At 37.5% G+C, this 25946-nt stretch overlaps 1 protein-coding gene across 2 annotated transcripts in view; it reads right to left on the reverse strand.

Moving 5' to 3' along the window:
* LOC150103528 (uncharacterized) overlaps positions 1-25946 on the reverse strand; it is a 139689-nt gene that overhangs the window by 93986 nt on the left and 19757 nt on the right. For both annotated transcript variants that reach the window (XM_090398212.1, XM_090398211.1), the window contains exons 3-4: positions 18332-18474; positions 3973-4072 (exon numbers count right to left, since the gene is read on the reverse strand). In XM_090398212.1, the coding sequence (XP_090254338.1) occupies positions 3973-4072; positions 18332-18474 (243 nt within the window). The remainder of the gene's footprint in view (positions 1-3972; positions 4073-18331; positions 18475-25946) is intronic.

Genomic DNA, 25946 nt, shown 5'->3' on the forward strand with positions numbered 1-25946 from the left:
TCTAAGCTTTTCATAATTACTTTCCTTGTAATTTAACAGACATCTTTTCCTCACAGAAGCATTCATATCGCTTGCTAACCACCAGATGATCACCAATTTGGAGAGGGAAGTGCAACACTGCACCCACAATCACCTCCTCTGATGAAATGATCAGATCAAAAACTCGCAATCCTCACAAACTCTCCTCTACATACTGCCTAAGATAACTGTATCTCAAGAAATTTGTTTTTCTCTCAAATACTAACTCTTCATTCCAATCTAGTGAGGACATTATTACCATAATGTCCTCACAAGGTGCTGGGGGGAGGGGGAAACAGGTAACAGTGCAGTTAATTTGGAGAAGATTGTGATAATATAGTCTTAGAATGACTCTCTCTCAGATCTTTGGCAAATTAATAGTCCTAATTCTTCCATTTAATATGAGTCTTGCACTGGATCAAGTTTCAAAGGAGTGATAGGAAGGCAAGATTGTGATGTTTCATAAGGGAGGTGATAGAACTCAAGCATCAAATTATAAGCCTATCTGTATATCAGGTGTTGTGGTTAAGTTGTTGGAGAAGCTGGTGAGAACTAGGATCCAGAATTGGGTTGACAACAATGGTATTATCTTTGATGGACAGCATGGATTTACTAAAGGGAGGTCATGTTTTAGTAATCTACTTACTTATTACAATAAGGTGACGACTTCCTTGGACAGAGGAGAGGGATACACAGTAGTATACTTAGATTTCACAAAGGGGTTTGATAGATTACCACATGATAAGTTGATAGTCAAACTAGAGTGGATGGGGTTGGATATTAGATTAGTGCATTGGATCGAAGACTGGCTGTCTGATAAGTATCAGCAAGCTGTGTGTGGGGGAGCAATACCCTGGAAGAGAAAGGTCACTAGTGGTGTACCTCAGGGTTCTGTTTTAGGGCCATTACTGTTTAACTTGTATGTTAATGATATTAGCAAAGATTTGGATGGAGATATTCAGTTGTTTGCAGATGATGCAAAGTTGGGGCAAACTATGAAGAGTAGAGAAGATAGAAGATATTGTGATCACAAGAACCCTTGAATAAATTGAGAGAATGTACCTGGTAAATTCATCCCCCATACATATTGAGTAACTGGTATGGCATGGGAATGGGGGATGAGAGCTCAATGTTGTAAAATGTAAGGTTATTCGGGAAACAAAGATGGGATGTAGAATTTATGCTTGGTAAAGATATATTGTCGGAGGAGTTAGAAATAAGACATCTTGGGGTGATAGTAGATAAGGATCTGAAATTTAGGGGACACATTGCCAAAATTGTGAAGACAACACAAAGACTTCTGGGAATCATGTGGAGGACACTGACTTGTAGAAGTAGGGAGATTCTTGTTCTATTGTATAAGGCTTTGATTAGGCCACACATGAACTACTGTGCACAGATATGGTCGCCTGGTTTTCAAAAGGATGAAGAGATGTTGGAAAGGGGCCAGAGACAACTAACTAAGGTCGTTTCTGACCTCTGGAATATCGAATATGAGGAAAGGTTGAGAAGATGCAATTTAGCCCCTCCGTAGTGCAACTGGAAGAACGATGGTACGTTGTGCTGTTCGATTAGAAAAGGCCTAAGTTCGATTCTTGTCATGATGGGAGGAATCTGTATATGGACGTTTTCAATTGAAGGTGAGTTAGCCGATCTCATACGGAGGTAACAGGGTTTTTATCTCCTGGAAACTCGGGTTTTTCATCCTGCATATAGACAAATTGGCCCTTCAGAACACACGCAATTTACAGACAAAAAATACTAGAGATGATGGTTGTGGGCAGTAGATACCGTTGATGTAGGTGATTGGTAGTAGAGGTTCTATGTAGTAGTGGAGATGGACAGTTGTATAGTAGTTGTCCTCCCATGATGAGTCTTCGGACTCCTTGGAGGTGTCACGAATAATAATAATAAAACCAATCAAAGATTGGAATTAGAGAGTTTCATGCCAAATATAGGAAACTATAAAAGTATCGGTGATTACTAGCGTGAGCTAATGCAAGTAGTCCTAGTACGTAGTACAAACTCGGGCAACTCGCAGCAAAGGTGGTAAAGTTCTGATTGCTATTCTTGGTATATCTGATCAAGATATACCAAGATATACAGAGTTTAGTGGATAGGAGGAAGAAGGGAGATATGATAGAGACCTACAAGTCAGTAAAGGGGTTTTATAAGATCAATATTGGAGAGGTTCTGCAGAAAACAGTGGGAGATCAGGAGAGAACCAGACAGAGCATGCAGTCTTTTGTCATTTTATGGAGGCTATAGCCACTGACTAAAAAAGTGTTGCAAAGGTACCTGGGTTCAGTTTCCAAGGCTGTGTCATTAGAATGAATAATTTTGGCTCCATAATAAGTGTTCTGAGGATATCATACTGTTTAGATGGGTGGTAGTGTGATTGTTTATTTAACCTTCTGGCATGTGTGAATTTCTATAAAAGAGAACGTAACAAACCATTTACTATTTGTGTCACTACTGTCTAGGAAAGGGAGATAGTTTTTTTTTTGTGGCAAAGTGAATTTTTAATTGTTGATTGTTTAATCATGCTGTAATGTATTTAATGTGTTTAGGCAGCGAAGCCAAATAGCAAAAACATCATGCATATAGCATAGTAAAGCTGCTGGTTTACGTTTAGCTGAGTGCTTAGTTTTCCAGAAATTTCATATAGAAATTGGCTAGTGGAGGAAAGAGAATGAAGCAACCCATAGCAGTCCTATCTAGCTATTTGTATATTTTTCCTTTACATGTAAAATAACCTGAATAAATGGTGATCTGAATAATTCATAAATTTCAGTGAGCAAATTTGGCTTAATAAGGTCAAGAGTCTTTGTTAAAGGCACACTGATGAACAATGAAGTAATGCCAAAATTAAATGATGTCTGAATCTTATATGCTAAGATTTTCTATTATTGTTTTAAAGTGAATAGAATAAATTAGGGAGAGCTGTCCATGAGAGAGGAAAGTTATATAGGTAATTGTTTGGCAGGTTTGTAGGTGGAGCTGTCTATGTAGGCAGGCTGTATGTTTGGGTATGGTATGCCCACAGATTCGAGACCCTTCGACACTTCTGCGCATGTCACAAAAAGGAGAATCCATTCCGATAATAGGGTAATCAATCCGTCTTCTAGGATGAGTTTGTTTTTTATTACAGGTCGGAAAATTTGGTTTTTCTTTTATGAACATTATAGTTTTTAAACTAGTACAGCGACATACAAGAAAGCACGTCATTTTGCATGTTGGCGACCAATTCGTACAACCTTCATTTCTTTCTCCCCTTCAGCACGAATCGACTATTCTTGGCAGAAAGCCAAGCGAAGCTCTACAAAATGTGGGCAAAATGAAACATCTGGAGCTAGAGTTGTGTTTTTTCATTATGCTTTGTTATTGCTGGATTTATTTTCAAAAAGTCACTATGGAATGAATTTTTTAGTGCTGGTGATGAGAAAGGCTAAGATTAACAAAAGAAGTCTGTGTGCTTAAAGTTCTGGCTAACAAAAGAATCTTTGAATTGCAACATGTGTTTAATTATCTCATTCAACATCTAATTCCAAGTCAAAATAAAAGCTTAAATTAAGTGTATTTTGTATTTATTTCAAAGTTGTGATTTAAATCTGAACATAACATGATAAACATGCATAAAATAGAATCATTTAATTTAAACTACAGTTTTATTTCCAATTAATATCTTTAAGATGTACCTTACTATATCATTTATATTATTCCTCAATGGTTCTATTTTATTCTGCAAATCAGTTCAATACTGTCAAGTGCTGTTTTGAGAAAACTGCAATAATAGATAATGTAATAGGCACACTGAAAACAGTATTTGAGGAGACTCTCATAGAGTTTCATAACACAATGAAGGTCTAATAATGCTAATAATAAAATTCATAATAATTATATTAACTGCATAATTAGCTAGTTTTCAGTATCCAGGATTCATGAAATGCTTACAGATAATCTGTCTTGGGCCCAGGCATCATTATCACACCAACATCGATCTGTAACCTTCAGCAAATGGGGTTTCACTCTTCTGACTTGATCTGTATGGATGCTTTGTAAAAGGAATAACTCTTAAGTGATATTATTCTATAACTTAACACATTCATACCAGGCTGTGTCTCACACATATCGCCATGCAACATATGTAAGACAGAGACAGGCTTGAATGTAAAAAAAAAAAAAAAGTTTATAAATAGAAAACAAAACAAAAAACTCTACAAATAAATTTGTATAATAGTAACCATTCAAATGATATACAGTTAAGATGTCATTATGTCATCATAAGAAGTGGACACTGTTTATAAGGATTAGCAACACTGTTGGAAAAGGGAAGATATCTGCTTTTTTTTTTTGAATAGGCATAACTCTCGAAAATGGAAGCTGTGAGCAAGAGGGTGAGGAGTGGTTTCTTTGCATGGAGGGCAGTTGAACTGTGGAATGCTTGATAGAGTGGTGAGAGCAAGAACGGTCAGTGAGTTCAAGGAGTGGTATGATAGACTTTGTGTTTCCTAGAAAGGACCTCCCATGATGAGTCTTTTGACTCCATGGAGGCCTGAATAATAACAATAATAATAATATTTTGTATTTCATTACAGTTACATTTATACACATGCCTCTTGCAATACACCTCACATTATGTTTAAAACTTTTCCATAGCTTCTAATGCAATATTTTTTTTAAGTTATGCCTCAAAATGTAATTCTGGGAATTACTTTTTCTTTTTCACTATATAATGGATCAGTAGTGCGAGGACAGATTGAGGGAATGTAAGTTGCAGAGCCTTGTGAATAGGAGGAAGAGGGGGGGGGATATGATTGAGACATAAACTGGTCAGGGGTTATTATCAGGTAGACATGGAAAAGATTTTTCGTAGAATTGGAGGTAGGTTCTTTGCATGGAGGGTGGACACACTGAACCAGTTTAAGACGTGTTTAGATGAGCGTTGTATGCAATAGTGAGTACCTCCCATGATGAGTCTCTGACTCCATGGAGGTCGGGTGTTGATAATAATAATAATAATAGTAGTGGACTAATCCTTCATATGTGCTATAAGATGGAAGTCAAGAATAATAGACTAGTATCCCAGACACATAAAAAGAAAACCTGGTAGACCATAAGGCAATGGGTGGATCCTATATTAAAGTCAGCAGGAGAGAAATGGAGGAGATTGGCCCAGGAAAGAAAAAGTTGGCATGTTTATGACAGGAAGGTGATAATAATGATGAATTTAACAATGGAAGCAAGAAAAAGCATATGTAAGAAGAATTTCTTTAAGTTGCTTAAGGATTATATTTAACCTAACATGTACTGAGGACAGCAAGAGACAGGACTGTTGGATTTAACAACAGTTAATACAGTGATAATAATAAAAGTCTATAATGCTACCAGTTGGTGGTTGATGTTGACCATGTTGCTTTGCATAGGAAAAAGCTAGAAAGGGACAAGTTTCAGTGAAGAAAAGAGATATGAGGAGCTACACCTATGGAGACCTATGACAAGCCCAGAAATTAGAATGGTAAACTACCGTGGTATGATCAGTAGTGTATGAGTCTTCTGAGGTGTTGTGCTGTGGCAACACTAGATTACACTTCTCAAATTAGAAGGATAAACAGAATTCAGATGAAATAGATGAATCATGAAAATAAGCAGGAGATCCAAAGGAAGAGGAGGTTATGAGAAAAGCATAAAGAGAATATTCATCAGCAGTGCATGAGATGTACAGAGTGCAGGCCAGGAAAGTGATAAGCTTAGTGAGGAAGTTGAAACTGGCAGAGAAATATCAAAACAAAATTCTAGTGAATTTTATAGTTATATAGCTAATATTTAGTGATTATGAAAAATGCATTTGATTCCAACAAAACTAATGCAATAATCAAAGCACTTCAGAATCAGAGAGTTCCTGGAGAATATATGGACCTCCTCCAGGAAATATATCACACTGCAACAATCCAACTAATAAAATATCAATTAAAGGTATCCGACAAGGAGACTCTCTATCACCCCAAATCCTTACAGCAGCCCTTCAAGAAATTTTTATTTATATAAACTGGACAAACCTTGGCATGAAAATTAATAACAGAAACTTAGCACACCTAAGATAAGCAGATGATATAATTTTTGCAAACACTCCAGAAGATCTTAATATAATGATAGAAGACCTATGTCATGAAAGCAGAAAAGTCAGTCTAAAATAAACAGAGAAAAAATTAAAAACATAAAGAGCCAAGAGGCTATTTTTTTTTGCTGCCGGAAAAATAGCCTCTTGGCTCTTTATCATAGTAATAATAATATATGGGTACATTATCCCCTTAACTTAAATTAAAAACATGTTTAATCATTTTGTAACACCAAAAAAACATAATAATAGAAAATAATTTCTTGGAAAGAATTTCTTCAATATACAAAACTTAGGTCATCTCACTGATCTAAACTGTGGACTCCAAAAGGAAATAAATAGGAAACTTCAACTTGCCTGTAATGTATTCAGAAAACTGAAAAGCATTTTTCTAAACAATGATGTCCCACTCTGTTTAAAAAGGAAGACATTTACTTCCAGTCATCACATATGGTTGTGAAACTTGGTCTCTAACAAAAGCACTGACAAATAAACTAGCAACAACTCAAAGAAAAATGGAGAGGTTGATGCTAGGCATCACATTAAAAGTGATGCCTAGCAAAACACCTGGATAAGAAGCCAGACTCATATCACTGACATCATTCTTCATCACAAGTGACTAAAATGGAGGCTGGATTTATTCAGAACAGAAGATGAGTGATGGACCACCATACTAATGAATTGGATTCCAAAAGAAGGGAAACAGGGCTGAGGATGTTCTAAACGAAGGTGGAGTGATGAATTGTCAAATTTCTTTGGGGAAAATTGGTCAACCATTGCCAAGAACAGTAAAAGAACTGAAGGAGGCCTTCATCCAGCAGTGGACAGAAAATGGCTGAAAAGAAGATGGCTAATAAATGAAAGAGAATGCACAGAAGACTGACTCTGATAACTGGAGGTGGCAGATGGATGATATTTCCAGCTGAAGATATAGTAGAAATACTCATTCAGTATTTTATTAGAATATTTCAGGTTAGAGGCAGGCAGGGGAGGGAAGGAGAAAGATTGGCATTTCATGAATGTGAAGTGTTTGGAATTTTTGAAAGCTTAATATTAATAAAGAATGGGATATCACCACGTATATTAAGGGAATGTACAAGAAGTTGCCCTGATAACAATAGCTGGTTGTTGTTAGTTGAGATTACAGCTGAAGCAACTAAGGCTATTAGGACAACATATTTTGTCTATCAAATGCATGTGTCCTTTTATTATTAATATTATTATCCTAAGACTCCATGGAGTCAAAAACTCATCTACAACGTCCCTTTGTCATACACACATCTCATCATACCGTTTTTGATAAGTTTGCTTGTTTGAAATATGAAAAAACTGCACTTCCTGCTGCTTCTATATGAGACCAAGAGTCTGGCAACAGTCTATAAAGAGTGGGAGGGAAAAAAAAAGCCGAAAGAATCCCGATCAGTGATAGCAAACTGTAAACCATTTTTTGGCATCAGGCATGATGATGAAGTTACTGGAGAGGACTATTTAGAGAGAATAAAAAATGGGATTGATAAGAATAGAAATCTTTCCAGATAACAGCATAGGTTTATTATTATTATTAAACAAGACCTCATGGAGTCAAAAACTCATCTAGGAGGTCCTTTTATCTCATACACACATCTCATCATATCGTGTAAACACATTCAAACTCCTTGCAGACACCACACTCTCAGGCAAGGCATTCCAATCACTCACAACTCTGCACGAAAAAAACCTGCCTCTCACTCCCCTACTCACACCCTCTTTATACAGTTTCCAGGGATGACCTCTGGTTCTCCCCTGATCTCCCACTATTCTCTGTAGAACTTCTCCACCATTGATCCTATAACAACCCCTTACCAACTTGTAGGTCTCTATCATATCTCCCCTCTTCCTTCTCTCCACTAGACTCTGCAAATTACATCTTTTCAATCTTTCCTCATACTCGACATTCCAGAGGTCAGAAATTACCTTAGTCATTCGCCTTTGGACCATTTCCAACATCTCTTCATCCTTCTGAAAACCTGGTGACCAAATCTGGGCACAATAGTCCATGTGTGGCCTAATCAAAGCCTTATACAACGGAACAAGAAACTCCCTACTTCAACACGTCAGTGTCCTCCACATCATTCCCAGAAGCCTTTGTGTTGTCTTCACAATTTTGGCAATGTGTCCCCTAAATTTTAGATCCTTATCCACTATCACCCCAAGATCTCTTATTTCCTCTGCCTCCAATAATATATCCTCACCAAGCATAAATTCTACATGCCATCTTTGTTTTCCAAATTTTAAAACCTTACATTTTGCAACATTGAACTCACATCCCCATTTCCGAGCTCAATCACTCAATTTATTCAAGTCTTCTTGTAAGGCCACTACATCTTCACTACTCTTTATGGTTCATCCCAACTTTGCATCATCTGCAAACAACTGAATATCTCCATCCAAATCTTTGTCAATATCATTAATATACAAGTTAAATAGTAATGGCCCTAAAACGGACCCCTGAGGCACTCCACTAGGGACTTTCCTTTTCCTGGATATTGCACCCCCATATACAACTTGTTGATACCTATCAGATAGCCAGTCTCCAATCCAATGCAATCTAATATCCAAATTCATCTGCTCTAGTTTGACTGTCAACTTATCATGAGGTACTCTGTCAATAGCTTTTGTGAAATCCAAGTATATTACTGTGTATCCTTCCCCTCTGTCCAAGGAAGCAGTCACTTTATTGTAATAAGTAAGTAGATTACTAAAACATGACATCCTTTTAGCAAATCCATGCTGTCCATCAAAGATTATACCATTGTTGTCAACCCAACTCTGGATCCTAGTTCTCACAAGCTTCTCCAACAACTTAACCACAACACCTGACACACAGATAGGCCTATAGTTTGATGCTTGAGTTCGATCACATCCTTTAGGAAGTGGCACAATCTTGCCCTCCTTCCACTCTTTAGGGACTTGACCAAGTGCAAGACAGTTATTAAAAAATTATGTCAAGGCAGGTGTCAACTCTCTGGCACATTCCTTCAGAATACGCGGTGATATATTATCAAGTCCCACAGCCTTATTTACATCTAGTTTACTCAACTCCCCAAACACCTCTTGCTCACTTACAGTCAGTCTCTCCTCCCCATCATCAACTGCTCTTAATCTCTCCATGAAGTCACATTCACAAGATTGAAAGATCTTTATGAACTGCTCATTAATTATCTCCGCCACACATTCTTCAACAGCTATCTTTATACCATTTCCTGCAATCAATGTCATCCTTCCATAATCATTCTTTCTTTTGCTGGCTACATATCGAAAGAACTCCATAGGATTCTTTTTGGCTTCATTAGCTAACTGCTGTTCATACCTCTAAAGCTCACCAACCAAGTCACCCTCCTTGCCTGGTCTTTGTAGACCTCATGAAATTGGTTACTTCCACTTCTCTTATGCTGCCTGCACAATGCCCTTTTTCTCTGTATTGCATGCTTAATCTCTTTATTCATCCATCTCACACCTACCTTATTTAACCTTCTCACCCTTGGAATACATTTAGACATTGCATCTACTAAATATTTTTTGAAAATCCCCCAAGCTGCAATGATCTCTTTTCCAGCTAACTCCTCATTCCATGCTACACCTGCAAGCTGTCTCCTGAGCTCTTCATAATCACCCCCCTTGTAGTTCCACACATACCCTTTTTTCGCAGGGGTCCTTCACTGCTGGCAACCACCCAGGTAATCACCTCATGGTCACTTTCACCAACTGGTGGATGATTTGATACCTCATTGATAATTACATCGCCCGATGAGATGACCATATCCAAGACCCTTAATCCTCGTATGCCCTCTGTTACATACTGTCTGAGGTAGTTATCCCTCAAAAACTCAAGAAACTCATTTTCTTTACTTCCAATTGCAATCTCTTCATTCCAGTCTATATTGCCATAATTAAAATCATCCATAATGATCACCCTTTTCTTATTTGACTATACATTTCACTATCACCACCATCCACATTACCAGGTCTATAACAACATCCCACCAAGTATTTGATTCTATTCACCCCTATCTCACAGCATACTGCCTCAAAACCACTGACCCTATTTCGCTCTTACATCTCTACTTTGTATGGATATAACTCTTTCTCTATCATCAATAGCACTCCCCTTCCCTTTTTTCCCCTTCTATCCTCACGAAACACATCATACCTTTCCATCTGTATTCCTGTCAGGATGTCATCCTCATCTAACCATGTCTCACTTATTCCGACAATCTCTGGGTGCACAGACGCAATTAGTGCAACCATTTCATCTGCCTTGTTTCTTATACGTCTAGCATTGGTATACAAACACAACAACTCATTGGATCTACAGCTAGTTCCACTGATACCACTCACTCGATGTGATCTCTCCATGCTGGAATGGGGCCATTTCCCTTTCTGCTTCTTCATTTTAGAACCCTTTGCAATTCCATCTGTTTCCTCTTGATCCCTGATCATCCCATTACTTTCCTGCCTACACATGCTCTCACCTACTCTTGGAGTATCCACCTTTCTCACGCTGTGTACCCCTGTCCACCCTGAGCCTCCCTGTTTCCCTGCTCCTCTTGTACACCCATTCTCTCATTTTCTATACTCATACCACTCACTTCCCCATTAATTTCCACTTCTTCAATCTCTCCTGCTCTTCCACATCACTCACCTCTCAATCTGATTCATTCTCTATATTCACTTCTCTATTTTATAGTGGCAGTCTCTTCAAGCGACTCACACCATAACCACTCAAATGCAGTCCATCGCTCCCATACAGCTCACTTCATCCCTCAAACTCATTCCACACATTAACAAACTGTACTCCCATCTCTTCACACATTTCAGCCAGAATATCATTCATAATCCTTGCTCTCCACCTCATTTCACCACAATCATACCTAGGCAACACACTGACTACCCTTCCCGTCACACTATTCTCTTTTATCTTTCCAAGCAGTCTCCTGACATTCATTTTGACATGCTCTTTGTTCTCTCTCAAATTATTTGTACCAATTAATACAATTAACTCTTTTGCTCGCTCCCACCTCATATTGAATGCCTCAATCACTCTACTCATTTTACCGCCTGGAAAACATACCTTGTGCATTTTATCCTCTAGCACACCTTTAATAATGGAGTCGCCATACAATGCCACTCGGTCATCTTTCGTTAACTCTTTCATGCCGTCATGATTTATTTTAATAGTTTTGACCTGAATTCTCTTAATTTCATTCTGCATCCATTTCATTTCTTGCTTCATCCAATCCAATTCACCTTCCGAACTACGCGACACATTCTCTCTATCATTAAATCTTTCTAACTTTCTAACTCTCGACCCGATCTTCTCACTTTCCCTCTCATTCATCCTTTTGTTTCCGTACTTTCGGTCCAACATACGTCCAACTTTCACTATCACTCTTCTCACATATCTTTCTTTGTTTCCGTACTTTCGGACTAACATGCGTCCAACTTTCGCTATCATTCTTCTCACTTATACCGTCATTCATCTTTCTTTATTACAGTACTTTCGTTCCAACATGCATCCAACTTTCGCCATCATTCATTCTTTTTTTGCTATCATTCATTCTTTCGATTTTTTTTACTTGCGATTTCTGCATCACGCCATTTCTACTTTCATTCGTTCTCTCAATTTCGTTTCTTTCCGCCTCACTTTCATCCTTTTTAACATCCGTTACGGTTGTCAAATCACTCTTTTTCTTCTTTCCTGATTTTTTAACATTTTTTCGCCTGTCTTGCTCACCATCCCTCTCTTTCAAACGTGCACTCGCGACACAATTGGTACTAGCACTTTCTGTCATCAATTCCTCGTTCAGGTCACACTTCGCACACACCCTTCTTCTATCCGCACTAAACATCCTCAAATCATTTATGTAATCGAAGGAATACATATAACAGACCTCACACTTAACGAAACGACTAAAATCTAAATTAAAATCATGGAATGACAATGCCGCCGCCATTTTGTTTTTTTTTTCTCTGCAGGTTACTAGGTCTAATAATAACGATTTCGTATTTAGTTTAGGAAAGGAAAAAACCCCCACACTAATAATATCGGTAGCGTACAACGTTTACAGCCGCTCTTACTTAAACAATTACGCATATATACTTAATTATTCCTAGTAAAACTTATCTGAATCAGGAGCTCTTCAAATCGCGTCCGTAGCGCTTGGCCCACTAGCACCCTCCAGGTTTCTTAAATTACATTCTTGTTTCAATAACCTAGTTATGTTTTATAATTGGATATACAGTAATATTTCTAGATTTTGAAAAGGTATTTGACAGGATGCTGCATGACAAATGATGTTGTTCATTCATTACAATGGCTATTAATTGAGAGCCTCTGTAGCTCAGTCAGTAGAGACAAAGTCCTTTAATCAGAAAGGTATTACGTGAGGAATCTTTATCTGGTCTCTTTTGACTAAAGGTCAGTTACGGAGGTAGAGAGTTTTTCGTCCCTCAGAACAGGCAAACTGGCAACACACAGTCATAAATCTTAATCCCTCACTAAGAGGGCTCAACCTATCCTAATGGATGGTGGAGGAACGTTGGAAAACCCCATGGCTATTAACTAGATTGGATATAAAGTTCTAAAATATACTCCTTACAACACAGACAAAATTGTTCCAAAAACAACCTGAAGAGTTTTACAATGACAGCGTTCACAAACTTGTTACACAGTGGAGAATGTGCAATGAAAGAGAAGAAGATCATTACTGAGAAACAGTGTATGACAATAAAGTGGAGACGTCAAAATATCTTTTATTTTTCACTGATATACATCCTTGGGGTGGGGAGCTATCACACTGGAGGCATTACTTTTGGAACATCACTCATGCAATTGAATTTCACAAATGAATTTTGTCTTTATATATTATTTTTGTTATTTTCTATTCTTATCTGTATATCTTACATGTCATCCCTTGGTTGTTGTTGTTTTTTTATGTGAGTCCCACCCAAGAAAGGTTGCAAACGTATAGTTACATTAGTACCATGGGTGGGTTAAGGACATTTTCTAATTTTTATTAACTTTTTTAATATATATTTTATATTTTACTTATTTTTTACATAATCTGGAAATCCTGCTCTAGCATGCCTGCACGCGCACGCACGGCTATGAAAGTTATCTCCCACCTCAAAAGAATCATGAAAATCTATGCCTAAAGTGGGATTCAAACTCACAATCTGCTACTTGTAGAGCATACACTAGCCACACGTCGACTGGAGGGCAGATTTGCTGGCCAACCAAGCCAGCAAAATAGCCAGCCTGGTTGACCGAGTGGTTAATGTATCTGCTCTCCAGTCCAAAGGCTGCGGGTTCGAATCCTGCCGTGGGCATGGATGTTTGTGATTGTCTGTGAAAAATACTAGTTGGGGTAGTGGTAATGGACATAGATGGCATTGGTGTAGATGATGCGGTTGAGTGGTGGAGACAGAGCTGTAGAGTAGGTGTCCTCCCTCGATGAGTCTTGAACTCCCTGGAGGTGTCAAATAATAATAATAATAATAAAATTAAGTTTCATGCCTTTTGTCTCACATAGTTCACTATCTCTGCTCTCCTTCTCAACTTCCTATTGTCATACTTGGTCAACTATGCTATTATCCTTCACTCACTATGGCAACTTTCTCAAATCCCTTTCAACATTTTTTCCCTCACCTTCCAAGTCATCTGTTGACCATACCATTAATTCTGATACCTATTCATTCATTCTACAGAAATTTTCAGAATATTCCTTTTGCTATGCCATAAAAAAAAACATTTTATTTATTCCATTACACATCATACCTGAAATGTTTGAATATACATATAATGCCATATGATCCCCACTATTAATTTTTCTCATTCATCCACATTGGTCAATCACATCTTTAAATGCTCAATTTCAGCATATACATATAATGTATATACATTATTTCACTCTTATTCTTACCTACTCTCATTTAGGTGTTTCTAACATTACACTTTATTACCATTATAAGTACTTTCACTCATTTCCTTTCCTCTCAATCACTTTACTCATTCTTCAGATACTCCATTTTATCATCACACTTCATGTACACTTCAATATTCTCATTCTTTTTTATTCATCCACAGTTCTTTCCATCTGGTATGACTTATGAGTCTCGTGATACTCAATAGTGGACCAGTGACAAAAAAAAAAAAAATAATAATAATTTATTCTGGCACTCATTCACTGCCTCATTTCTTACTATCCTTACATCTTTTGTAATTCATTAATTCTGATGTTTTAGATAATCAACATTTTTCTATTCTCAATATAAATTAATCTCTGAAGTACAGCCTTGGCACAGTGGAAAATTAACTTGGTGGTCCAATGATTGACAATAACCCATTCAAGGTTCTAGTAGCAAGGCTTATATGTTGGTCAGACATAACTGGTAATTAGTTTACAGAATTAACAACGCATATACAGTATATTAATTAAAGGTAACTTTAAGGAATAACTTCTATATTTTGGCAACGTCACATTGCCATCTTCAGTAACATAAAGATATGGTATGTGCACGCAGGCACTAACACAAAGCAAATGAGGAAGAAAGCAAGAAACTAATATTGTTCCTAAAGTCCTAATGGTGCCCTCTAGCAGGCTAATTCTTTGAATAATCTTTCGTATTTAAACTTGCTGCGATGAATTAGTTTTGTTTTCTTCCAACGAATTTTATGGTGGGTATCTAAGGCATGGTCAGCCAGCCCAGAGCGGCTGTACTGGTGAAACTGGATGTAGTCTTTGTGTTCTGAAATCCTGATATTTGTTGTTCTGTCTGTTTGGCCAAAGTAGGACAATTTGCAGCTGCAAGGGACCTGGTATACACCAGGTAGGTCTAGGGGAAGTGGTTGGTCTTTGGTAGAGCGGATATGGGATGCCAACTTTTTATATGGTCTGTAACAGGAAGTAAGGTCATATTTTTTGAGGATATTGGTTATTTTCTCAGAGGTGCCCTGGATGTAGGGGATGGTGATAGACTTGGTGTAATCTTTATTGTGGAGGGGGGGGGGGTTGTGGTTTACTGGTTTTAGTATTTTTTGGATTTTTTTGGGGTTATAGCCATTGGCTAAGAAAGTGTTGAGGATGTGGTTTAGTTCAGTAGTTAGGGCCTTGTCATCTGAGCAGATTAATTTTGCCCTGTTATATAGTGTTTTTATAACCCCATATTGTTGTGTGGGAGGGGGAACTGCTGGTGAATGTATCTGCCAGTATGGGTGGGTTTTCTGTGAACAGAGAAAACCAAAGATCCATCAAGCTGGCGGGTGATTAAAGTGTCTAGGAAGGGGAGGGTGTTGTTTTCCTCTTTTTCTAAGGTGAACTGGACTCTGGGGTGTTGGTTGTTTAAGTGTGTTAGGAAGGAGTGGAGTGTGTCTGAGCCATGTGGCCAAATAGCAAACACATCATCCACATAACAAAGCCAAATAGTGGGTTTTTGTGGGGTGGAGTTTAAGGCTTTCTCTTCAAATGTCTCCATAAAGAAATTGGCCAAGGGTGGGGAAAGCGGTGAACCCATGGCTGTCCCCTCTATCTGTTTGTAGAACTTTCCTTGCCAAACGAAATAGCCTGAGTTCATTGTGAACTGAAATAGGGCTGAGATATCGGGAAGAAACTTGGCTTGGATGAGCTCTAGGGTTTATTTGAGTGGGACATTAGTGAATAGGGAGGAGACGGCAAAACTGACCATTATGTCAGTGTGTTGGAGTGTGAGGTTTTCTATACTGGCTTTAAAGTGGGCTGAGTTTTTTATGTGTGATGGTGTGTTGCCAGTGTAGTGTGTAAGCGTTTTGGCTAATTTATATGTGGGGGAATCAATGACATCCACTATGGGACGCAATGGCACATTTTGTTTATGTATTTTTGGGAGTCCATATAATCGGGGGGGGGGGGTCTAGAGTTATAAGGTTTTACTTTGTTGGTGACTTCCACAGGCCAAAAAGTGACCTTCTTAAGGAGTCTGTGGAGAGTTCTAATCTGAGAGCTGGTCAGATTATATTCAATGGGGAGGTAAGTCTTACGGTCTAGTACTAAAGCAGTTAGCTTACCTTTGTAGTCTTTTTGATTGAGCACCACAGTGGCGGTTTCCCTTATCCGCCTTGGTGATTACTATTTTTTTGTTGTTTTTCAATTCTTGTAGGGCTGCATATTCGTTTTTGGAGGTTTGGCTTTAGTGAGAACACCGATTACATCCAGTCTAACATTGTTAGCGATATGGTTAGGCAGGTTGCGAATCCCACGTTCTATCTGGATCATGATTTCTTCGGCAGGTATTCTTTTAGGAGCTAGGGCGAAATTGTGACCATGTGAAAGTGCGGTGAGTGCTTCAGGCTTTAAAACTGCCACGAGAGGTTGACTACAGTGTTGAGTGGTGGCTGTGGTAAGAAGTAGAATTCTTTGTCAGGTTTTCGTATTTTTTCAAGTGCCGACTTCGTATTTTTTCGAATTCTTTTTTTGCCGATGCGCATGAGACGTCATAAAGTATCGACCATAGATCACGGGTGAGTGCATCCGCATTAGAATATAAATTAGCCGAACATTTAGCCAAAACGCTCACACACTACACTGGCAACACACCATCACACATAAAAAACTCAGCCCACTTTAAAGCCAGTATAGAAAACCTCACACTCCAACACACTGACATAATGGTCAGTTTTGACGTCTCCTCCCTATTCACTAATGTCCCACTCAAATAAACCCTAGAGTTCATCCAAGCCAAGTTTCTTCCCGATATCTCAGCCCTATTTCAGTTCACAATGAACTCAGGCTATTTCGTTTGGCAAGGAAAGTTCTACAAACAGATAGAGGGGACAGCCATGGGTTCACCGTTTTCCCCACCCTTGGCCAATTTCTTTATGGAGACATTTGAAGAGAAAGCCTTAAACTCCGCCCCACAAAAACCCACTATTTGGCTTTGTTATGTGGATGATGTGTTTGCTATTTGGCCTTTCTTAGCCAATGGCTATAACCCCAAAAAAATCCAAAAAATACTAAAACCAGTAAACCACAACCCCCTCCCCCCCCCTCCACAATAAAGATTACACCAAGTCTATCACCATCCCCTACATCCAGGGCACCTCTGAGAAAATAACCAATATCCTCAAAAATATGACCTTACTTCCTGTTAAGACCATATAAAAAGTTGGCATCCCTTATCCACTCTACCAAAGACCAACCACTTCCCCTAGACCTACCTGGTGTATACCAGGTCCCTTGCAGCTGCAAATTGTCCTACTTTGGCCAAACAGGCAGAACAACAAATATCAGGATTTCAGAACACAAAGACTACATCCAGTTTCACCAGTACAGCCGCTCTGGGCTGGCAGACCATGCCTTAGATACCCATTATAAAATTCGTTGGAAGAAAACAAAACTAATTCATCGCAGCAAGTTTAAATACGAAAGATTATTCAAAGAATCTTCAGCAGCTCTAAAAAACGTTCCTAACCTCAACAAATTTGGGTGCATGAAACTACCCCAAATTTGGGAGACTTACATTATGAGAACTTCAGCCCAACTGCAAAGACTACCAAATTAGCCTGCCAGAGGGCACCATTAGGACTTTAGGAACAATATTAGTTTCTTGCTTTCTTCCTCATTTGCTTTGTGTTAGTGCCTGTGTGCACATACCATATCTTTATGTTCCTGAAGATGGCAATGTGACGTTGCCGAAATATAGAAGTTATTCATTAAAGTTACCTTTAATTAATATACTGTATATGCGTTGTTAATTCCATAAACTAATTACCAGTTAACCCATTCAAGGATCAGTTAATTGAAAGTTTAGTTATTTGAAGATGGATAATTTAGAGGTGGATGTATTTGTTTAATTATTAACTTCTGTCCAAACAGAACTGTTGGTACATAAAATGTTCTGTTCTAAATAATTTCAATACCAACTATATTTGCTGGTTTAATTTCAGTATAAACTACATTTAAGTCTCAGAAAAACATTTTAAGTTATGTTTAAATACCTGCAAAATTCACTCACTCACTCATTTTATCCCTCTCTCTCTCTCTCACTCATTCACACACACGCATGCACACGCACACACACGCACACAAAGCAGTTTCATAGCAATATTATTTACTTGAATAAGTATATGAATTACACATTAAATCAACTAATATTTTTACTCTGAATAACATTCAATCTTACCTTGAATCATAATCAAACAGAACATGTGGATCTGTGCAATCAGGAGGTAAAACAGGTACAAATTTTAGTTTATACTGAAACTTGCATACTGGTGGGTTAAACTTTGTCAATGCAGAAGTGAGAGCAAGTGTAATGTGATCTTTCTGAAACAGATTTAAATCAATGTTTAAAATAATTAGAAATGAAATTCTAAACACAAATAAAGTATATAAACTGTTTTAAATACATGTATTTAGTGGTACTAGTGGTGGCAGTGGGCAGTAGATGGCATTGGTGTCGATGATGATGATGATGGTAGTGGCAGTATGGTTGGTGATCATGGTGGAAACAGAGAGATGCGGAAGTAGGTGCCCTCTCTTGAGTCTTTGGACTCCTTGGAGGTGTCATGTAATAATAATAATAATAATAATAATAATAATAATAATAATTTATGGACTAATATCAATATTATTACAAGAAATTTTGTGTGTGTGCATGTACACACATGCATGTTGGAGCACCAAGAGAGTAGAAAGAGAGCAAAATAGTTTTACTGAATAAAGGATCCTCCAGACAGAAGTTGCAAATAATAGGTAAGTATCTCAGGATCAGGAATTGTGGTTAAGATACTGAGAAATGGGCTTCAAGCCTGGATAGACAGGAATGTGATTCTTCATAGGGAGGCAACATGATTTTGTGAAGGGAAAAGATGAAGAGATCACAAGCTGTGTCGATGGAAATAAACTGAAGAAATTGATGAGGCCATGCATCTGGGGGTTATTGGACAGGGAGGGAGAAGTTTAGAGGACATATTGCAAAGGCAGCCAACATAGCACATCAGATTATATGGCTGATGAATAACACAAACACTGACAAGCAGAGATAAAGAGGTTATTATATCCCTTCATAAGGCTTTAATAGGCCACATCTGGACTACTGTAGCAGATACAGTCCTCTGGATTCTACAGGAGATGAAGTGGTAGAGAGGATCCAGAAGAGAGTGATTAAGATTCTGGCAGATCTATGAAAGAATCCTTATAAGAACAGATTGAGGGTCTGTGAGTTTCAAAAACTAGCTGAATAAAAGGAAACATGAGCGCACATAAATTATTAAAGGAATTTTATAAGGTTGGCACCAAAGACTTTTTTCAGTACATGGCAGGAAGGGAGAAAACAAAGAGTCAACTTGAAATTAAGAGAGTAGTTAGCAAATGCATTAAAACTAGATTTTTTGCTTGAAGGGTGGTGAATGAGTGGTTGTGAGTACTTTATCAGTGAATAAGCTCAAGGAGAGGTATAATAGTTATCATGTGAACAATGGTTAGAGTGGGTCTCCCACAATAGGTCTTGGACTCCATGGAGATGCTAAGAAATAATAATGATGATGATATATAGGGCTAGAAAAAAAAAATACCTGCTAATCCATGATGAGTGAAAATTTTTTGTTGACAAGTAAAAAAAAAGTTATTATTATTATTATTACCCAAGACCAAATGGAGTCAAAGACTCATCTGGCATTTAATTGTCAATTTTATTTATGAAATCCTAATTCTGACTTGTTTATGCATGTTAGAGCATATTCATCAGTACACTTGACTGTTTTTGTTGATTATGACTATTTTGTCATAATCAAATATGGCCAACAGAAGAAGAAGATACACACGTTTTATCTTTAGAGACTATTCAAGCATACTGTAATAATAATAATAATAATAATAATAATAATAATAAGTAATCAAGAAATTGTAACCTAAAATAAAGATATTCAGGATAGGATTAATCTTATTTTGTAGCCAAAATAATTTTTTATTTTTTTTATTTTGTCAAAATATAATTTCTTTATATTGATTCTAAAAACATAATTTTGGTATGATAAATATGTTGTCAGTTGAACAAACCTCCTGCGATGAGTCTACTGACTTCATGGAGGATGGAAGATACAATAATAATAATAATAATAATAATAATAACATAAAAATTCATGCAAGAAACCTCCTAAGTATACAAAGCATAAAGTGTATTCAGAACTGAGAAGAGAAGAGAAGAGAAGAAAGAGATGCCAATATTAACTCCTCAACTTATCTTCAGTTTCCCATGGAGCATACTAAAAATGCATATGAATGAATACAAGTAATTAATCTATTTGTGTTTTACAAAAGCTCATGACAAGAGAGAACCAAATTTAGCATGTGCAAAAGATGCAGCCTAACTAACGGTCCATAGTGATCATATGAGCATTAAGAAAGGAAATACAGTAGACGCCGCTTATTGTGATTAGTTTGAGACAGCTGCTTTTTGATAACAATAATTGGCTCATAACATTAAGCAAAGGATATAAAAAATTGCATCATTTATTTCAATTTATTGTTATGAACATTATTTAATTTAATTTACAACATAAAATTTATTTTAAAAACTTATCTAGTATTTTATGTTGTGTGTTTGAATATAGTAATTCATGAATAAATTGCTCATACTCATAATTCCTTTCAAAGTTTGTCGCTCTGTGTTGCACACACACACACACACTGCAACGAAGTATTCGTACAGCTTTTTGCATCTGGGCATTGGTTGGAGCAGTTTATAAAATTTGTTATTCTATACTTGTATTAGGTTCACGTTCTTCTATTAATTTAAAGTTCTCATTGGAAGCAGCTTATATTTCTGACACTGTCATTGTAGCCACACTTCAACATTGTTATCAATATTCGACCAATTTTCAAATTCTTCTTTTGACATACCATCTGGGGTTTTATCAAAAATTTCATTTGTATGATATTCAAATTCTTTGGAAGAAAGAGTTTCAGAGTTTGTTTTGAAAAATCCAACACTGGAATTTTCCCAGAAATAAAAACCTATAAAAAATCCACCTCTTTGGAAGCAGTTTTTAATAGTCTTCTCTGAGACTAGCTTCCAAGACATTGCTACCAAATGCAATGCATCAAGAAGGGAAATCTTTTTTGCAATTGCACTTGTATCAGATTGGTCTTTTATATAATTAAGTTCAGCTATAATTCTCGCACAAATTTCCCTGCGTTAATAAGCTTTAAAAGCTCACATAATACTTTGCATCATACGAGCTTTTAAATCTACACATCAGCAGATAAAAAATCAGCACTTTTTTCTTCACCATGCATACACTTGTACAATATTCTCTCACTTTTTCCACCTGTTAAACTATCCATCAGTTGCAGTGAAATTTTCTTTGTCCATCGTTTTTGCAAGTTCTGCTTTTTGATGGATCAAAGGCCCATTAATCGGAGCATTCATTCACAAACATTACTAAACCAAATTTTTAATGCTGATTCAACTTGAATATCCTTACCAGATTGGGCTCTCTTCCGATCCATGTTCTTATTAGTAAGAGATGAAGTTTCAATGGTTGATGTTTTTTTAAGATCTTACACAAGAGTGGTTGTGAAATTTTAAAATGTACAGCTGCAACTACACTGACTCATTTTGGGCAACTTATCATAGCACTCAAAATTCTTTGCTTTTCTTGAAAAGATAAATTTTTACATTTTATATTTGCTTCTGCCATAATACCAAGGGCTGTTTTAATGAGCACTTAAAGTCAAATTCACTTACTGAAAGAGAGCATGAAAATAAACTCAAAAAATCACAATTAGACTGTATTTATACCCTTCCCCTGCATTTGCCCTGGAAGATTTAAGATTATCCACCTGAAATTGCCTGGGGATTAAAGGAAGATTAGCAAGAAAGTCAGATTTCGACAAATGCTGTTTTTTATTGTGACAATTATAGTTCATTAGTATCGTGGGTGGGTTTTTAATTATTTCTTTATTTAGAGTATGGCATAGTAAAAAAAAAGACACATGATATCAAAGACACATGACAAAATGCATTCACCACCTCCCTGCAAGAAAGCCACTTCTCTGTAAAATTCTCTAAGATTCTGCTTTACTGCTTCAGCATAGGTAAATTTCTCTTTTTTCACTACACTCATCTTTCTAGGCATATTCCTCATAATGCTGAGGGTGCCCTGATCTTTATATCTCCTCCCTAACATATTGTTTCTCAGAAGCTTCTGCATAATTCCATGATTCATCCACTTCACCCCTGCTTTATTTATCCTTAGGAATACAATCTGACATTGCCATAAGTAAATAATTCAGACTGTCCCAGGCATTGCTGATTTCCTGTATAATTCCATTACTCATCTGTAATAATATTATAGATGTTACTTAATAGTAATATTAAGTAATATTACATAATATTATTGTAATAATGTAATAATATTAAGTAATATCTGGATTGCTGTGCTCAAGTCTGGTTTCCTGGTTTCTTGGGATGAGGAAGCGGTGGAGAGGATTCAGAGGCAAGTGACCAAGATGGTGAGTAGCCTTTGGAATGTTCCATATGAGGATAGACTGAAGCTGTGTTGGCTGCAGAAGTTGATTGATAGGAGAAAAAGAGGGGATATGATACAAACATTTAAGTTGCTTAAATGATTTTATAGGATAGATACAGGGGAAATGTTTCAGCACTTTTCTAGAGGGATCAGAACAAGGGATCATTCCTGGAAGTTGAATAAATATGTCAGTAGAGGTGTGAGGACTAGATTTTTTGCTTGGAGGGTGGTGAATGAGTGAAACGGATTGCCAGAGTCAGTTGTGAGTGCTTTTTCAGTTAATGGGTTCAAGGAAAGGTATGAAATGTAATATATCAAACTTCGGACTCCATGGAGGTGCCTGTATAATTTTTTTTCATTGATCTCAAAAATATTTACATATATACAATAAGATGAGATGAGATGAGATGAGAGATGAGACAATAATCATCTTAAGTGATATTATTTCACAATGTTATTTTACAAAGTACAGCAACTAAGTGCTGCAGATAATGGTTCATTTCTATAAAACATCTGACTCATAGTTTGCAATTTATAGTTGCGGTTGAATAATATTGCATTTTTTACAACATTAATACAATAATAATAAGTTAATATATATTTTTGCGTTAATTTTTGCTTTAATGTATTTAAGTGATGTAACTATAGCACTTAAATATAATATATGGATTTTTTTTCCTCTTTTTGTTGATCTGGGTTGAGATGTAATTTCTCAGCCTTGCATCCTAGAAGCTTTTTTATTAAGCTTATTTGAGGAATAATAATAATAATAAGATGAGAAGTACTCTACATTTAAGGATAAGGAAGTGGCTGTACCACTGTATAAGGCACTCAGACCACACTTGGACTATTGTGCTCAGATTTGGTCACCTGGTTTTCAATGTGATGTGGAGACATTGGAGATGGTCTGGAGGCAAGTGATTAAGACAATGTCAGGATTTTGGAATGCTGGATATGGAGAGAATTTGAAGAAATATATTTATATGAATTGCAGAGTTTGTGAACAGGAGGAAGAGAAGTGATATGATAGAGATGTTTAAGTTAGTGAGAGGATTTTATCAGATTAATCCAGAGAAGATGGACTGCATTTGAGTGGTTATGGTGTGAGTCGCTTGGAGAGACTGCTGCTGGAAGGTAGAGAAATGAGTAGAGAGAATGAATCAGAGTAAGTGGGAAGTGATGTGGAAAAGTAGGAGAGTAAGACAGGAGAGATGGAAGAGGTGGTTATGAATGGGGAAGTGAGTGGAACGAGTATAGAAAATGACAGAATGGGTGTGCAAGAGGAGCAGGAAAACGGGGGGTCTCGGGTGGACAGAGGTACTCGGCGTGAGAAAGGTGGATGCTCCAAGAGGAGGTGAGAGCATGTGTAGGCAGGAAAGGAATGGGATGACCAGAGATCAAGAGGAAACAGTTGGAATTGAAAAGAGTTCTAAAATGAAGAAGGAGAAAGGGAAATGGCTCCAACCAAGCATGGAGAGATCACATCGAGTGAGTGGTATCAGTGGAACTAGTTGTAGATCCAGAAATGAGCTGTTGTGTTTGTATACAAATGATAGAAGTATAAGAAACAAGGCAGATGAAATGGTTGTGCTAATTGCATCTGTTCACCCAAGTATAATCAAATTGCCAAGAAAATAAGAAAAGGGTGATCATTATGGGCGATTTTAATTATGGCAATATAGACTAAAACGATGAGATAGCAACTGGAAGTAAAGAAAATGAGTTTCTTGAGTTTTTGAGAGATAACTACCTCAGACAGTATGTAACAGAGGGAACACGAGGATTGAGGGTCTTGGATTTGGTCATCTAATCAGAGGATATAATCATAAATGAGGTGTCAAATCATCCACCAATTGGTGAGAGTGACCATGAGGTGATTACCTGGGTAGTTGCCAGGTGCAAGGACCTCTGTGAGAAGAGGGTATATGTGGAACTACAAGGGAAGAGCTAAGGAGACAGCTTGCGGGTGTAGCGTGGAATGAAGAGTTAGCTGGAAAAGAGATCAATGTAGCTTGGGGGATTTTCAAAAACTACTAGTAGATGCAATGTCTAAATGTATTCCAAGGGTGAGAAGGTTAAATAAGGTAGGTGTGAGATGGATGAATAAAGAGATTAAGCAACCGATACAGAGAAAAAGGGCATTGTGGAGGCAGCATAAGAGAAGTGGAAATAACCAATTCCATGAGGTCTACAAAGACCAGGCAAGGAGGGTGACTTAGGTTAGGGTAGCTAAAGAGAGGTATGAACAGCAGTTAGCTAATGAAGCCATAAAAGAATCCTAAGGAGTTCTTTCGATATGTAGCCAGCAAAAGAAAGAATGATTATGGAAGGATGTCACTGATTGGAGAAAATGGTATAAAGACAGCTGTTGAGGAAAGTGTGGTAGAGATACTTATTGAGCAGTTCATAAAGGTCTTTCAATCTTGTGAACAGTGGCACACCCAGGGGAGGGCCAAGGGGGGCCCTGGCCCCTCCAAAAGTAAAAAGAAAATATACTCGAAAATTTTCCAAAAATCTTTTCCTAATTAAAATTCATTTTTATATTTATGTTGTGTTGTTTTTCTATTTCTATACTACTTATGAATTAGCAGTCACATAAGGTGAGAATACCCTATAGCTTTCGGAATCACGGCCGCTGTGAACGCAAGGCAACGAAGTAGTGCTTTTGCAGACCGAGCGCTAGTTTGCCAGAGGACGGGTATTATGTATTGGCGATCACTGCAGATAATCGGTCATAGGTCGTATTCAATGTGTAGTGTGTATTCTCAAATAGTCTACTCAACTCCCCCCCCCCCCCCAAGATTAAATCTTGAGTGCTCGGCTCCCTCCAAGATTAAATCCTGAGTGCGCCACTGCTTGTGAATGTGACTTCATGGAGAGATTGATAGCAGTGGATGATGGGGAAGAGAGACTGACTGTAAGTGAGCAAGAGGTGCATGAATAAACTAGATGTTAATAAGTCTGTGGGACTTGATAATATATCACCGCATATTCTGAAGGAATGTGCCAGAGAGTTGACACCTGCCTTGACATATTTTTTTAATAACTGTCTTGCACTTGGTCAAGTTCCTAATGAGTGGAAGCAGGGCAAGATTGTTGGTAAGGGTGTTGTTATAGGATCAATGTTGGAGTAGTTCTACAGAAAATAGTGGGAGATCAGGGGACAGCCAGAGGTCATCCCTGGAAACTGTATAAAGAGGGTGTGAGAGGCAGGTTTTTTTCGTGCAGAGTTGTAAATGAGTGGAATGCCTTGCCTGATAGTGT

This window comes from Typopeltis vanoorti, chromosome 9 (genome assembly GCF_054136105.1).
Source record: "Typopeltis vanoorti isolate ZY-2024b chromosome 9, IOZ_Tvanoo_1.0, whole genome shotgun sequence".
In the NCBI taxonomy this organism is placed as follows: domain Eukaryota; kingdom Metazoa; phylum Arthropoda; class Arachnida; order Uropygi; family Thelyphonidae; genus Typopeltis; species Typopeltis vanoorti.